The sequence below is a fragment of the Leptopilina heterotoma genome, unplaced genomic scaffold (genome assembly GCF_015476425.1).
Source record: "Leptopilina heterotoma isolate Lh14 unplaced genomic scaffold, ASM1547642v1 Lhet_369, whole genome shotgun sequence".
NCBI classification, from domain to species: Eukaryota; Metazoa; Arthropoda; class Insecta; order Hymenoptera; family Figitidae; genus Leptopilina; species Leptopilina heterotoma.
The window spans coordinates 720,709-735,221 of NW_025111048.1; the positions used below are offsets into that span (position 1 = coordinate 720,709).

The 14,513-nt window shown below is 22.4% G+C and overlaps 2 protein-coding genes across 4 annotated transcripts; both read right to left on the bottom strand.

The window, feature by feature from the left end:
• Positions 1-22: 22 nt before the first annotated feature.
• On the bottom strand, positions 23-8,765 carry LOC122505781. 3 transcript variants are annotated; one of them, XM_043617605.1, is made up of 8 exons: positions 8,476-8,765; positions 3,606-3,726; positions 3,385-3,478; positions 1,313-1,426; positions 1,144-1,234; positions 679-815; positions 276-408; positions 23-172 (listed from the first exon to the last, which is right to left on the bottom strand). In XM_043617605.1, exons 1-8 carry the CDS (start codon positions 8,563-8,565, stop codon positions 113-115), a joined length of 840 nt encoding a protein of 279 aa, XP_043473540.1. In that variant the 5' UTR covers positions 8,566-8,765; the 3' UTR covers positions 23-112. The 3 variants fall into 3 exon arrangements, with proteins under 3 accessions (XP_043473540.1, XP_043473538.1, XP_043473539.1); XM_043617603.1 differs by having other exon boundaries at positions 3,214-3,478; XM_043617604.1 differs by lacking the exon at positions 8,476-8,765 and adding an exon at positions 3,879-4,206 and having other exon boundaries at positions 3,214-3,478.
• A 480-nt stretch (positions 8,766-9,245) lies between these two features.
• Positions 9,246-12,079, bottom strand: LOC122505784. The gene is made up of 6 exons (XM_043617607.1): positions 11,824-12,079; positions 11,060-11,705; positions 10,815-10,973; positions 10,660-10,737; positions 10,536-10,574; positions 9,246-9,619 (listed from the first exon to the last, which is right to left on the bottom strand). Exons 2-6 carry the CDS (start codon positions 11,684-11,686, stop codon positions 9,506-9,508), a joined length of 1,017 nt encoding a protein of 338 aa, XP_043473542.1. The 5' UTR covers positions 11,687-11,705; positions 11,824-12,079; the 3' UTR covers positions 9,246-9,505.
• Between the last annotated feature and the right edge of the window lie 2,434 nt (positions 12,080-14,513).

The window sequence follows — 14,513 nt, forward strand, 5'->3', positions numbered from 1 at the left end:
AATAATAAAAGTTGCACAGAAATTCATAATTATTAAACTATTTATTATTTTATTTCCCACATACAGTTTTCATTTATATTGTTTCACAGAGCTCTGCGTTAAATGACAAATTTTAATTAGCATTATGACGAGAATTCAAAACATTCAAATAAGAGAAAATTGTTTTCATAATCTGAAACAAAAGTGAACAGAAATTATTAAATTTTTTATTTCATAGATTATATTAAATATTTAATGTTAAATTTTACATCACCAGTATAGTAACAATGAATTACCGTAGTATATAAATCTAAACCCAAAACTAGAGTTTTACCAACGTTTAAATTACATTCAATCAAACTTCTCGATGTCATATAATATATAACCATTGCAATTTTTTTCTTCGTATCATACCAATGGAAATCGTATCTGTAAAATAATTACATCACAAATTTTACTTATAAAAATGCATTGTAATTATTAAAACAAAGTTTTGAAGTAATTAAAATAAAATAGTACCTAATTGATCAGAAACGGAATTCAAGAGAATAAAAAATTTTTTAATTCTTTTTAATTCCTCACTTCTTACTGGGAAACGAGGATTTTGCATATATATTATTATATACTGTGTTATTGTATATAAAATAAAATAAATCCAATTATATCATTAGTATATAGGTACTGTTATTTTTTACTCACAAATGAGATGTTAAATTTGAGCTTTGACTTTGTACCATTTGTCCGGTAAAACAATTAAAAAATATATGAATAGCTTGTCCAATGGCAATACTCACTCCTTTCACAAAATAGTTAAAATCTTGTTGCTTCAAAATTATCTATCAGGAAATACGAAGGAAATTGATATTTAAAGTTAATAACCAAATATTAAAGCTTAATTAATATATTTATTTTGTAAAATAAGAACACCTATCTAAATAATATTAAATATAATATCCATAAATTTTAAAAAGAAATTTAAAACATTAATTTAATCTAAAAGTAATAGATAGGAGATGTCTGCAGACTTTCATAGAAAAGAATACTTTCTTCAAGCTTTTTTAAAATCGTTTAAAAAGTACTTGAGTGATGCTATCTGCCATTTGAAAAAACAATGTTTTGTCAAAAAAAAAATATAACACTACTTTGAAGTAAGAAAAAACTTACCATTGATAAATGAAAACTCATTATCATCACCGTTGTAGAAAATAATAATAATAAAGCCATAGCAAAGCATGAGTTAGTCAATTCTATGAATCTGTTTAAAAAAACAAAATATACAATTAAATACTTAGTAAACACCATAAAATATTCTTCCAAAACAAAATGTACGTACGCAAGTATTCTGATGTGCAATTTTGCACAAGCACAAGCGTTCTCGTACATCACAGGATCGTCAACATCAAGAAATTCGCCATCTTTATTTTTATTAATACTAAGTATTTTATATCTAAAAATGTAATAAATTAAAACATAGAGGAGACTGGGGCGAAAAGTTAAATTGTGAAAACAGTTAAAATTCATTATCTTTCGAACGGAAATAGTTAGAGCATTGCAATTTTAATTATATAAGGGTGTTATCACCATAAATAAATGTCCGGAGTTATGTGACATTCTGTTAATTTTTGTGGTGTCCATATTTAAATTTTTTTTTTACCCTACTTTTGAAAATTTTTTCGTAAAAGAAAATATCAACTTTTAAGTATATATTTTTTGCATTTATTCTCACCGCGATTTTTTTACTTCATTATTTGGCTCCCTTGAAGAGATACCTAAAGGTATTTGCTAAATATCTTTAGTCAGATTTTTTTATATTTGTTGTTAAAGCAGAAAACGCACCCTGGGGCGAAAAGTTAAATGTATTTTTACATCTTATTAAAAATTTTTTTTTTCGTTTTTTTGGGTTTATTTGTTTAAAAATGACTTATGATTTCCTGTTATATCACTAGTATTAAAAAAAAGAAAAGTCAGTATATTCCATTAGGTCAAAAGTTATTAATATTTTTGTGACCGCGCTCGCTGCGCTCCACAGAGTGGGATAAAAAGAAAAAAATTTAGTTCAAATTAACTTTTAGACTCCAAATTTTCACCGAATTAAAAAATTTGCTTCTCTCTAACTCAGAACTAAATTCTAAAGAGATCTGTAAAAGTAGACTTTTTAAATATTTTATTACAAATTTTTAATGTTAATGTAAAAGTGTAAAAAATGATTTTTTAAACATTTCAATATATTTTAAACAAAACTTTTTTTTAAAAAATCAATATTGCATAAATTTTATGTCTGGGGGTGAGTAAGTTAAAAAAAAATTGTTTCTAAGATTACAAATTGTTATAAATAAATTATATAAACAATTAAACTCTAGGCGAAGATATGACAAACATTAATTTGTTTGTTTTATAAATTTAATTCAGCTAATTGCGATTAAACTTTCTTTTAATTAAATTTATGTTTTGCATTAATTTTTCTTAATTATTTAAACAATTTTAACAATTGCATTTTTGAGCACAAATGAATAAATTTTTTTAAATTAATGTTTCTCGTAAATAGCCTAGAAATTGTCCTTATGAAAAAGTCATTTTGCAAATAAATTTATCGTTTTTATAAACAATTCCACTTTAGGCAAAATTATGTCTGAAAGAATTTTTTTTTTATCTTCAGCTTATTGCAATCTAATTTTTTTTTTAATAAAACTGATATTTTGCGATAATTTTTTCTTAGTTATTTAAAAAATTTTAATAAACAATTGCATTGTAGTGACAGTTTTGGACAGAAATAAAATAAATCTTTAAACAAAATTTTCCAAGCTTTATTTAGACAAGTTTTAAAAACATTTCATTCTATTATTATAGTATTTTCATTAAATTTATTTGTTACTGCTATTTATATGTAAAAATAGGAGAAATCGAAGCAAAACTTCGTTTTCATTAGAAGTAATTAACTGCATAATTTAATCTTAATTTATAAAACAAACAATTAATTTTTAACCAAAAATGTTTGATGAATATTGTTTATTCAATTTGTTTCGAGAAAAACGGAATCAAACATTGCGATACCAACTAATTGTTGTATCTCTGGTTCTTCTGGGAAGTTATTCAGATAAGAATTTTTTACAGTCCAGGGACACCTTAGAGATGAAAAATCAAGAGGTCCGAGAAAAAAAATGTCAAAGTCAAATGTTACTTAAAACCCTCGACAATTGGTACAGTATTATACCCTATATATTTATGATTGCTTACTTTAAAACACCAAATAATGCGCAAGTATGTCGAGAGCACAAAAATAGTATTAAATCTGACAGAACGATTAAATTCACTCCATATACAACACCAAACAATTCATGTGTAGTTACTGCTAAATAATAATTATCTTCTTCAAAAAGTACATAATTAACTTCGGCTGGATAATACCTTGGACGTGTTTCATTTAAGGGATTGATTAAGTCCATGTAATAAGGAATTTGTCCAATGATTACATACGCAAACATTGTTGATGTTGTATAAACTGAAATTGTTAAAAATAATTATTTGTATTGCGCTTCTTAGAAATGTACCTTACAAAAGGATTATTTAGTTTGTAATAAAAAATTATCTTTTGCCATGTTTATTCAATTGTATTATTTATTAGTTACCTATATAGGATATTATAACAATTTTTGTCATTTTTGAATATTTGAGAAGGATTTCTAATTCTTTTGCATCTACTTGGAGTGTTTCATAATCTTCATAAATATGGATAAAAATTTGTCTTATCTAAAATTTCATTCATTTGCGTTTGAGCGAATGGGAAGAAGATTTCGCCGAGCGCGCTCGGCCGAAAGAGTTAGTTCCAGTCAGGTAGCAGTGTGTGGCCCAGAGAGGCGCTCACTGCTACCTGCTGCTACATGACTGATATTATCCCTTACAACCACGCGCTCGACGAATTCTTCTTCCCATCCGCTCATTTATAATTAGTTGAATATTTTAGAAATATTGTTAGTTTATTATTGTTTCATAAATAAAATAACATCACTGATCATAGGTTGATAAGTTATCAACCTATGATCTGTTATCAATAATAACACATTAATGATAACATTGATGATAACACATTAATGTGTATAATAACACTTTTGATACGATTGAAAGTACTTTCCACTTTTATTAATTTTTTTTAACACTGTTAATAGTGTGATAACTCTTTTAAGAAAAGGATATGATGTTAATGAGAATGATAAAACTTTTTAAGGGAGTGATAACTCTTAAGTAGAGTGATAACAATTTTAATAGAGTGTTAACTTCAAAAAAGGTAAACTTATATGAGAATGAGAACTTTACGATAGTGATAACCTTTAAGAGAGTGATAACCATTAAGAGAGTAATAACTTTTAAAGAGAATGATAACTTTAAGAAATTGATAACCTTGTTATGAGAATGATTAACTTGATTTTAATATGTTACAAAAATAACAGTACGTTGAAAATAAGACTCGTGATTTTAAATGTACGCAGGGCTCGAAGCAGTGAAAGTATTTAAAAAATACGGACTTTACGGACCAAAAATGAAAAATTACGGACCATTTACGGACCAACTGACAAAAACAGAATCAGTCCGAATAAAATAAGAGAACATTTTACTTAAAACTAGAAATTCAATTTTTCATAACCATAAAACATGAAGAAATCGATAACTCCGAGTCTTCGACTCAAAGTCATCGATTTCTTCATGTTTTATAATAAATTAATAATAATTATTAATAAAAATAATTTACAATAATTAAAATCCTTATCAATTCAATTATTATTTTCAAGAATTTTTATCTAAAATTCTTCTTTATATATCTATAATTTTTATTAATTTTCAAAAAAGTTCTTTGACAATTTCCAAATTCATTTCTTTACAATATTCAATTTTACGAAATTTCAATTATTCGTATAGAAAATATAAATATAAATATATAAATAGAAACTAAAAATAATATTAAAAAAACTCAATTAAAGTTTTACAAAAAAAATTAATTACAAAATTCAATTATTTCGAAAAATTTACGCTATATATTGCTTTTAATATTCAATTATAATCTAAAATTTCAACTGTGAAATTCATTTTTATGAAATGAAAATCAATTTTTATTAGAAAATTCTACTAAAATTCAATTATTTAAAAAGAAAAAAAACTAATTTATTTTATTTTCAAATAATTGAATTCTATCAACGAATTTTAATAAAACGTACTTTTATGAATATAATTACATTTTTCGAGAAATTTGATTAAAATTGTATTTTAAAAATAATTGAAATTCTTCATTGAATTTTATTATTTATGACAATAATTGAATTCTTGAGAAGAATTTTATTAAAATTTTTAAAAATAATTAAATTCTTGTAAAAAATTAACAGGAATTTATTTTTAAAATATATATTTTTAAAAATATCAGAATTTTAGCAGAAATTGAAACATTTTAATAAGTTTTAATAAAACTTTTTTTTGGTAGAAATTCAATTTTTAAGACAATTTTTAAAAAAATGTCTCGATAAAATTCAATTATTTTTAAAATTTTAATGAAATTCTTCGAAAGAATTCAATTATTATAATCTAAGATTTTAACTGAAATCTATTTTTAAATCCATGTTTATGAGAAAATTCTACTAGAATTCAATATTATTTAAATACAAAAATAAATAATTTATTGAATAATTGAATGTTTCTTGAAATTCAATTCCTATTAAAAATTTTATCGACAAATTTTTAAATAATGAAATTCTTTGGACGAATTTTAATAAAAATTTTCAGAATTTTTTCGAGGAATTCGATTAAAATTCTATTGAAAATAATTGAATTCTCCTAAGAAGAATTTTATTACTTTTGAAAATAATTGAAATTTTGCAATGGATTTTATAACAATTTTTGAAAATAATTGAATATTATTACATTAAAAAATAATTCAATTCGTGTGATAAATATTTTTAATTATGAAAATAATTGAAATGTTTTAATAAATTTTATTAAAATTTTTGAAAATAATTGAATTTTGTCGAAGAATTTTGCTATTTATTTCTGAAAATAATTGAGATGTTGAACATTTTTTTTTTTAGATTTTTTGAAAATAATTGAATTTTGGAGAAGAATTTTAATATTTCTAAAAATAATTGAAATTTTGACGAGAATTGTTAAAAATTTTTGAACACAATTGAATTTCTGCGAAGAATTTTATTACTTTTGAAAATAATTGAAATCTTGCAGTGGATTTTTTTAAAATTTTTGAAAATAATTGAAATTTTATTACTTTAGAAAATAATTGAATTTGTGTGACAAATATTGTTAATTATGAAAATAATTTAAATTTTGATGAGAATTGTTAAAAACTTTTGAATACAATTGAATTTCTGTGAAGAATTTTATTACTTTTGAAAATAATTGAAATTTTGCAGTGGATTTTATTAAAATTTTTGAAAATAATTGAAATTTTATTACTTTAGAAAATAATTGAATTTGTGTGACAAATATTGTTAATTATGAAAATAATTGAAATTTTTAATAAATTTTATTAAAATTTTTGAAAATAATTGAAATTTTGATGAGAATTGTTAAAAACTTTTGAACACAATTGAATTTCTGCGAAGAATTTTATTACTTTTGAAAAAAATTGAAATTTTGCAGTGGATTTTATTAAAATTTTTGAAAATAATTGAAATTTTATTACTTTAGAAAATAATTGAATTTGTGTGACAAATATTGTTAATTATGAAAATAATTGAAATTTTTAATAAATTTTATTAAAATTTTTGAAAATAATTGAAATTTTGATGAGAATTGTTAAAAACTTTTGAACACAATTGAATTTCTGCGAAGAATTTTATTACTTTTGAAAATAATTGAAATTTTGCAGGGGATTTTATTAAAATTTTTGATAATAATTGAAATTTTATTACTTTAGAAAATAATTGAATTTGTGTGACAAATATTGTTAATTATGAAAATAATTGAAATTTTTAATAAATTTTATTAAAATTTTTGAAAATAATTGAAATTTTGATGAGAATTGTTAAAAACTTTTGAACACAATTGAATTTCTGCGAAGAATTTTATTACTTTTGAAAAAAATTGAAATTTTGCAGTGGATTTTATTAAAATTTTTGAAAATAATTGAAATTTTATTACTTTAGAAAATAATTGAATTTGTGTGACAAATATTGTTAATTATGAAAATAATTGAAATTTTTTAATGAATTTTATTAAAATTTTTGAAAATAATTGAAATTTTGATGAGAATTGTTAAAAACTTTTGAACACAATTGAATTTCTGCGAAGAATTTTATTACTTTTGAAAATAATTGAAATTTTGCAATGGATTTTATTAAAATTTTTGAAAATAATTGAATTTTGTCGAAGAATTTTGCTATTTATTTATAAAAATAATTGAAATGTTGACAATGTTTTTTTAGATTTTTTGAAAATAATTGAATTTCGGAGAAGAATTTTAATATTTCTAAAGATAATTGAAATTTTTGACGAGAATTTAAAAAAATTTTTGAACATAATTGAATTTTTGCGAAGAATTTTATTACTTTTAAAAGTAATTGGCTTTCTGCAATCATTTATAATTTCTCTAAAATTCTCAAAATTATATCGTACAATTTACGAACTTTTCATTCTTTTTGAATGAAATTATGGACTGCTTTACAAACCTTTTTTCAAAAAAAAAAAACGGACTTTTACGGACTTGAAGCAAAGTTAAGGACTTTTTCAGGATTTACGGACCTACTTCGAGCCCTGTGTACGTTTAGAATTAACATTTTTGCGAGATCTCGACGAAAGCTCAGGCAAAAGCGAACTGAACTACCCGATTTAAGGAAATAGGGCCTTTTCTTTTTCCCGAAGTACCGATACCAGACAAAGAGGGGAGAAAAGCAATGTTTTTCTAGAATATTTCATTTTCATATTTTTTTTAAGTCTGAGGCAGGATTGTCCACTGAGCCCTATCCTCTTCAATATGTTGATGGCAGATTTGGAGGAAAAATACCCACTGTCCACGTTCTAGAACTGTTCTAGAACAATAAAATGGAAATAAAGAACAGTTCTAGAACGGTTTCATAATTGTTCCTGTACGTGCACACTGAATTGGTTGAGAGGGGAAAAGGGGGAGTTATATTGGGGAACAAAAGAGTTTATTCTCTGGCTTATGCTGACAATGTAGTGATGATGGCGGATGAGGAAGATGGCATGAAATTGATGCTTAAGAAATTTGAAGGGTATGTGAATGTACAGAAAACGAAAGTTATGTAATAAGAATGTTAAGAAAGTGGATGAGTTTTGTTATCTGGAATATTGGTTTCAATATGACGGAAAACAGAAGTTGAATACGTATGGAAAGAAGGGTCAAAAAAGTAGGAAGATTAATGGGACAGGTTTATAGGGTTATTATAGGCAAAAGAAAGTTTAGGGATGATTGAAAAAGAAGGCTATGGTTGTTCGATATGTTTGCGGTTTCTAACCGGTTCTTTAATTAGGACCCTAAATTACGTTTTCTGTCTTTGCAGTAAGAAAAAAATAAGAAATCCATAACATGGGAATAACAGCTGCCATTGAAGTACATTCTAAAAAGTAATCCATATCATGTCGAGACTGATAAAGCTGTGTTATCTGTAAAAAATTAGAATTAATGATATTAATTTTCAATCAAATATAATGTGTTTTCTATAAATCAGTTACTTTTTGTCTCAATGCAGATATTAATATGCAAATTTTCCACTTCCCATTACAAAACAATTCTTTCAGAGCCTTAAAAATAATTGTCAAAGCAAAATTGAATCGTAAACCAAAATCCGAATATGATGTTACCAATAATACAATTAGCGTGTGTTTCTTTCTAAAATCGTGAATCTTTTTAGAATTTGAAATGGATTATTTTTTGTATGCAGACATGGGTGTTATGTTTAATTGGTCTAAAATAAACCCAATTATATAATTATATATATATATATATTATAATAATAATAATAATTATTATTATTATTATATATCATATATAATTGTTTTTAGATATAATTTATTTATCTAAAGATATAGTAGACCCTTATTCTTTGATTATTATTATTATTATTCAACAATCCTAGATAGACGGTATTTATATATTTAAAATAAAAGAATAATGTTAAAAGGCAGGTGTAGATGAGATAATTTTAATAAAATACTACAATGTATGTGTAACATAATTCCTACAGTTTATTCAATACAATTTAAAGTTTCAGATTCTTATTCTTTTAATCATTTTAATGTAATAGAATTTTATTATTTATTGTAACTTATTATTATGCATGCACATAAATATCATCATTATTCGACAAGATTATCAAGAATTTTACTAGCTTTGTAAGGAACCCCTTAAATATTTTTTAAAATATAAATGCATTATATTGTTGCAAAATGTTTTAAACAAAAAGTTGTTGGGTTTAAAAAATATATTATAGTAAACGAGTCCTGGATTTCGTATGGTGCATATTTTACAAAATATTAAAGGTGTTTCATAAAGGGTGTGATAATGCCACACCCTTTATAATATGATCGTACTTACAACAGGATATGAAAATGTTAACAAAAGCACAAAGTAAAATATTCTTTGCAAGTATAATATTCTTCTCTGAATAAATGGCCAACAACCTGAAATCTGAAGATATAGTTTTAGAAGCGAAAAAGCTGATAGTAATTCTTTATTAATCATATTTCAAGAATGTAGAAAAAATATTAGTATTAAAATCTTAAAATTTTCTTGTATTATTTTTAATTATCTACTTGATTGTAATAAACAGTAAATATTAGAGGTAATTATTATTGAAAAATTATTAAGATGTGAGTTGTAAAATAAGCTATAGAGTATTAATAATCTGTTTTCCTTGTGCACTTATATATTCTATTATGGATTTATGTGGATTTAATTCTTTTTTTTTCATTTAGTTTTTAAATACTTTTAATAAACTAATTTGTATCACTGAAATTTTTCATTTGAAAGTTAAAAACTATTAAAAAGTTTAAGTTAAAATTACAGAAAATATATAATAATTCAAATAAAATTGGTCTATTAAGTCTATCATTTAATATATAGAGGTAGTTTTACTTATTAATATAAATATTGACATCGTAAACTTTAATGAGTATACTTAAGGTTTAAAATTGCATACTACTCTTCTGTGTAATTATTCTACCGCTTGACGGAAAATTAGACGCATTTATTGCAGTTTTATACATACATATATATAAATGCGGTTTATTTCAATTTCTAATATAAGAAGTTATAGAGACGTTTACAACATAAGACACTTTAACTAGGGATGAAAATTTAACATTAAGCGTATTTAACATTATTTATAAATAATTATTAGAATCAATGCATTCAGTCAGATAAGATATTTTATAAATAAAAAATAAAAATTTTAATTTATATATTTTTATAATTAAAGACATATCGCATAAAGATAAAAAAAAAAAAAAATTGTTGAATTTATTTTTAAAGTGTACTTTTAATGATTATCATTTAATAACTAAAATTTCTTCTTAAACAGATAATTCCAACATTTCCAACATACTTCACTTCCGTACGGCACTGATGCTAAAAATCCAAATGCCTATAAATACATAATAATAAATTTAAAATTGTTTCTTCAATTATAAAATATAATAAATCTCAAAGTAAATTTAAATATATATTACTCTAAGTTGTTCATCGGCATTGGAAAAAATTGAAACAATCAAAAAGAGAATTGTATACATGAGACTGTGAAGAAATTCCTAGAGAAAAATAAAAATAATATTTCTTCAAATTTTACATTATATACAATATTGTAAATAAGTGAATTTATACTTACAGAAATACGGATTTTTTTTGTTCGTCTACATGTACAAAATAAAAGCAAGAAATATGCTGTGAAAAGTGAAGCGCTTAAAGAAATTATAAAGAAAGTTGCTCCTGAAACATTCATTAAACCTTGCATTGCTCCTTTTACACAAATAACAATATCAATCACCTGAAATATAAAAAAAAAATACTTTTGATTTAAATGTGAATTTACTTAAGAAATAAATAATTTTAAAAGAAATTTTCAATTCTTACCAACTGGGGAAATTTTGGTAATAGCGAAGATATATCGAATGAACATTTTTTAATTGCTTCATCATTACTGTCTTTTGTATCAATTTCCTCATAAAATTGATGTAAACTTTTCATTTCTGTATTTAACATTCGAATATCATCAATTTCTTTCATTTTTTTCTGAAAATCATTTTTTTCCTCAGGAGATAATCTAAATTTAATACTATCAATTTTTTGTAACACTTCATATTGACTGTTTAGAAAAATGCTTTTCTCCTCATCAGATTTATTCAACATTTGAATTTTCAATTTTGATATTTCATTTTCAATTTCTTGTTTTTCATAATTTTTTCTTTCTTTCTCATCATTAGGATTAAATATTATTGGTGCTGATGGAAGAACTAAAATTTCATTGCGTTTTACGTTAGTTAAATTATCATTGGAATTTGTTCCCCTTGGAATAATTGGAATAGGAAACAATCCATTTGATGCCGCATTAATTGGATATGGTGGAGAAAAATTTTCATTTCTTTCAATAGTAATATTTTTTGATGAACTTGGCAAATAGGATGAAAGAAATCCTATGGGCGATGGTTCTTTATTTGTGTTGGTTTCAATTATCCCAATAACATGTGTGTCTCTTGTCATTTTTTTTTCTCTAATAATGCTATTTTAGTGATAAAAAAAAATAAAAATTTTCCATAATATTTAAAAAAAATCTATTGGATAATGTTTTGAATAGCATGCAATTTCAAATATTTATAGAATGGAAACAATTCACTCACCAATATGTATAGTTGAATTATTGGAAGAAAAGAAAAAACTTAACGATTAATTTTTTTAACGTGAAAGATAATTTTTTTTTTTATTTTTGTCACATATAGAAGTCTATTTTAAATTTAATAAATGTCATTAAATGATGAATGGAGAAAACAATACTGTGTTCAATGGAAATATAAACAGAAGAATAATATTAGATGAAAGATTAATGTTTGCTTTCGCAAAGCAGACTTCTTTATATCTGGACAAAGTTTGATTACCAGGCATCACTTTACAGAATGAAATTATTCCTATCAGTACATTAATAATTATTATTAGCATAAAACTCATATATACAACTTGTTGCAGAAAAATTTAACTTTAATTTTTATATTAAAAGCAATAATATGGCATATTTTTATGAAAAATAAAAATTTATTTGTCCAAATAGAATTAGAAAATTTTAATACATTAAACCTTTAATTTTATTAAGTATTGAAAAAAGAAAAAAAAATTTTTAATGGCATTAACATTAAGAAAATTTTTCAGTAAATAAATGATGATAAATTAACGGAAAAATGATGAGAGAATGGAAAATATGATATTTTACGCTACAATTGCATTGACATCGTAGAAACAAGACGAGCAAATAATAATCATATTTATTTTGAGTACCTATAGAGTTTGAAATGTCATTTCAATAGTCAATAACAATTCCTATTGAATAAAATTTAAGATTTTATTAAATATGTTATTAAATGTATTTTTGAAATTTGAATAAACAATTATTAGTTAATATTAAAAATAAATAATTTTATATATTGAACTCTATCTCACAATTTTTTTTTATTATTTTCATATATGTATAACATTTTTCAAGTTGTCGCTGAAACTGAAATTGGATTTTCAAAATTCAAAATGGCGGATCCAAAATGGCGGACACATTTTAAAAAGTTTAAATTTTCCTACACAACACGATACAAAGAATTGATATGTAAGTAAAAACTTTTTATATGATTGAAATTCATTTAATTAATTTATTTTTTATTATAATTAATTCAAATATAACTAAAACCTACTATAAAATACTTTTTTTACGTTATAATACTATTTGGGTACATTCTTTAGACTTCAGCCACTAAAAGCTACTATTTCTGTTTTTTTTTTAGAATTTATCTTTGAATTCGCTAATACTAGAAATCAAAAAACTATTCACAAAAATGATAATCAAATTCTTTAAAACGATTCAATTATTTTCAAAAAATATTCGAAATTCAATTATTTTCAATATCTATAGTATTTTCATAAAATTTTGCAAACCAATTCAATTATTTTAAAAAAATTAATAAAATTCATCCATTGAATTATTTTCATAAAGAACAACATTTCTACATGAATTCAATTAATTTAGAATAACATTTTCAAAAAAATTCCGAAAAATCAATTATTTCACAAAACTTTTATAAAATTCTTTACAATAATTCAATTACTATCACTAATAATAACATTTTTCATGGAAATTCAATTATATAAAAAAATTCTAAGCAAGAATTAAATTATTATTTTTATAAATAATAAAAATCATCGAAGAATTTCAATTATTTTTAATACTATTTTAAATTAATTAATAGAAAAATTCAATTATTTCTACTAATAAAATTTCGCACGAGATTACAATTATTTACAATAAAATTTTCATAATATATTTATTATATTTCGAAAAAATTAATTATTTAAAACAATGTTTATAAAATTCTTATACAAAATTCTATTATTTTCAAAAATAATAAAATTTTTCAAAGAAATTCATTTTTTTTTCAACATTTTAATAAAATTTTTCTCAATAATTCAATTATTTTCATAAATAATAAAATTCTTCTCAAGAATTCAATTATTTATGAAAATTTTAATAAAATTCTTAGCAACTATTCAATTATTTTCATAAATAATGAAATTCATCACAGGATTTCAATTATTTTTAATACAATTTTACAGGAATTTCTCGAGAAATGTAATTAAATAAAAAAAAATATAATTTCAATTCCTTAAAAAAATTTTTTTTTAAATATGTAATTAAATTATTATTCTTTTAGATTTTAATAAATATGACGATACATAAGAATATATTATTCCCGAAAATTCAATTTTGAGACACTTTAATAAAATTCTTTGCAAAATTCAATTATTTTCATAAATAACAATATTCATCACAAGAATTCAATTAGTTTTAAAATTAATAAATTTCTTCCTGGAAATTTAATTATTTTAAAAAATATTAATAAAATCTTTCGCAAGAATTCAATTATTTAAAAAAAAGAATTAATAAAACACCAAACAGGCATTCAATTATTGTCAAAAATTCTAATAGAATTCTTTGTAAAATTTAATTATTATTTTTAAAAACTTTTTCGCAATTCAATGATTTTCAATTTCTACCATTTACATAAAATTTCCAAACAGAATTAAATTATTAAAAACATTTTTTGTTAAAATCTTCGAAAGAAATTAATTCTTTAATAATTTTTATAAAATTCGTCGCAAGAATTAAATTATTTTTATAAATATATATTTAAATTCTTTAATGAATAAAAAAATTTGTTGCAGGAATTTAATTTATTTACAGGATAAGAAAGAAGTAAATATTTTTCATGAAAATTAGGAAAAATATAGAATGGAATTTTTGTCAGAGTTTTGTGAAGTATCTAAAGTGATTTTT

What these genes read in the sequence shown, in the direction of transcription:
- LOC122505781 (XM_043617603.1), bottom strand. Translation starts at nt 8,565, where the DNA reads ATGGATTACTTTTTAGAATGTACTTCAATGGCAGCTGTTATTCCCATG. An exon ending in GCATTATTTGGTGTTTTAAA is followed by an intron (nt 1,427 to 3,213) that starts GTAAGCAATCAT and finishes TTACATTTTTAG; the next exon opens with ATATAAAATACTTAGTATTA. An exon ending in TCAAATTTAACATCTCATTT is followed by an intron (nt 409 to 678) that starts GTGAGTAAAAAA and finishes ATTATTTTACAG; the next exon opens with ATACGATTTCCATTGGTATG.
- LOC122505784 (XM_043617607.1), bottom strand. Translation starts at nt 11,686, where the DNA reads ATGACAAGAGACACACATGTTATTGGGATAATTGAAACCAACACAAAT. An exon ending in CAAAAAAAATCCGTATTTCT is followed by an intron (nt 10,738 to 10,814) that starts GTAAGTATAAAT and finishes ATTTTTCTCTAG; the next exon opens with GAATTTCTTCACAGTCTCAT. An exon ending in CAGTGCCGTACGGAAGTGAA is followed by an intron (nt 9,620 to 10,535) that starts GTATGTTGGAAA and finishes CTATATCTTCAG; the next exon opens with ATTTCAGGTTGTTGGCCATT.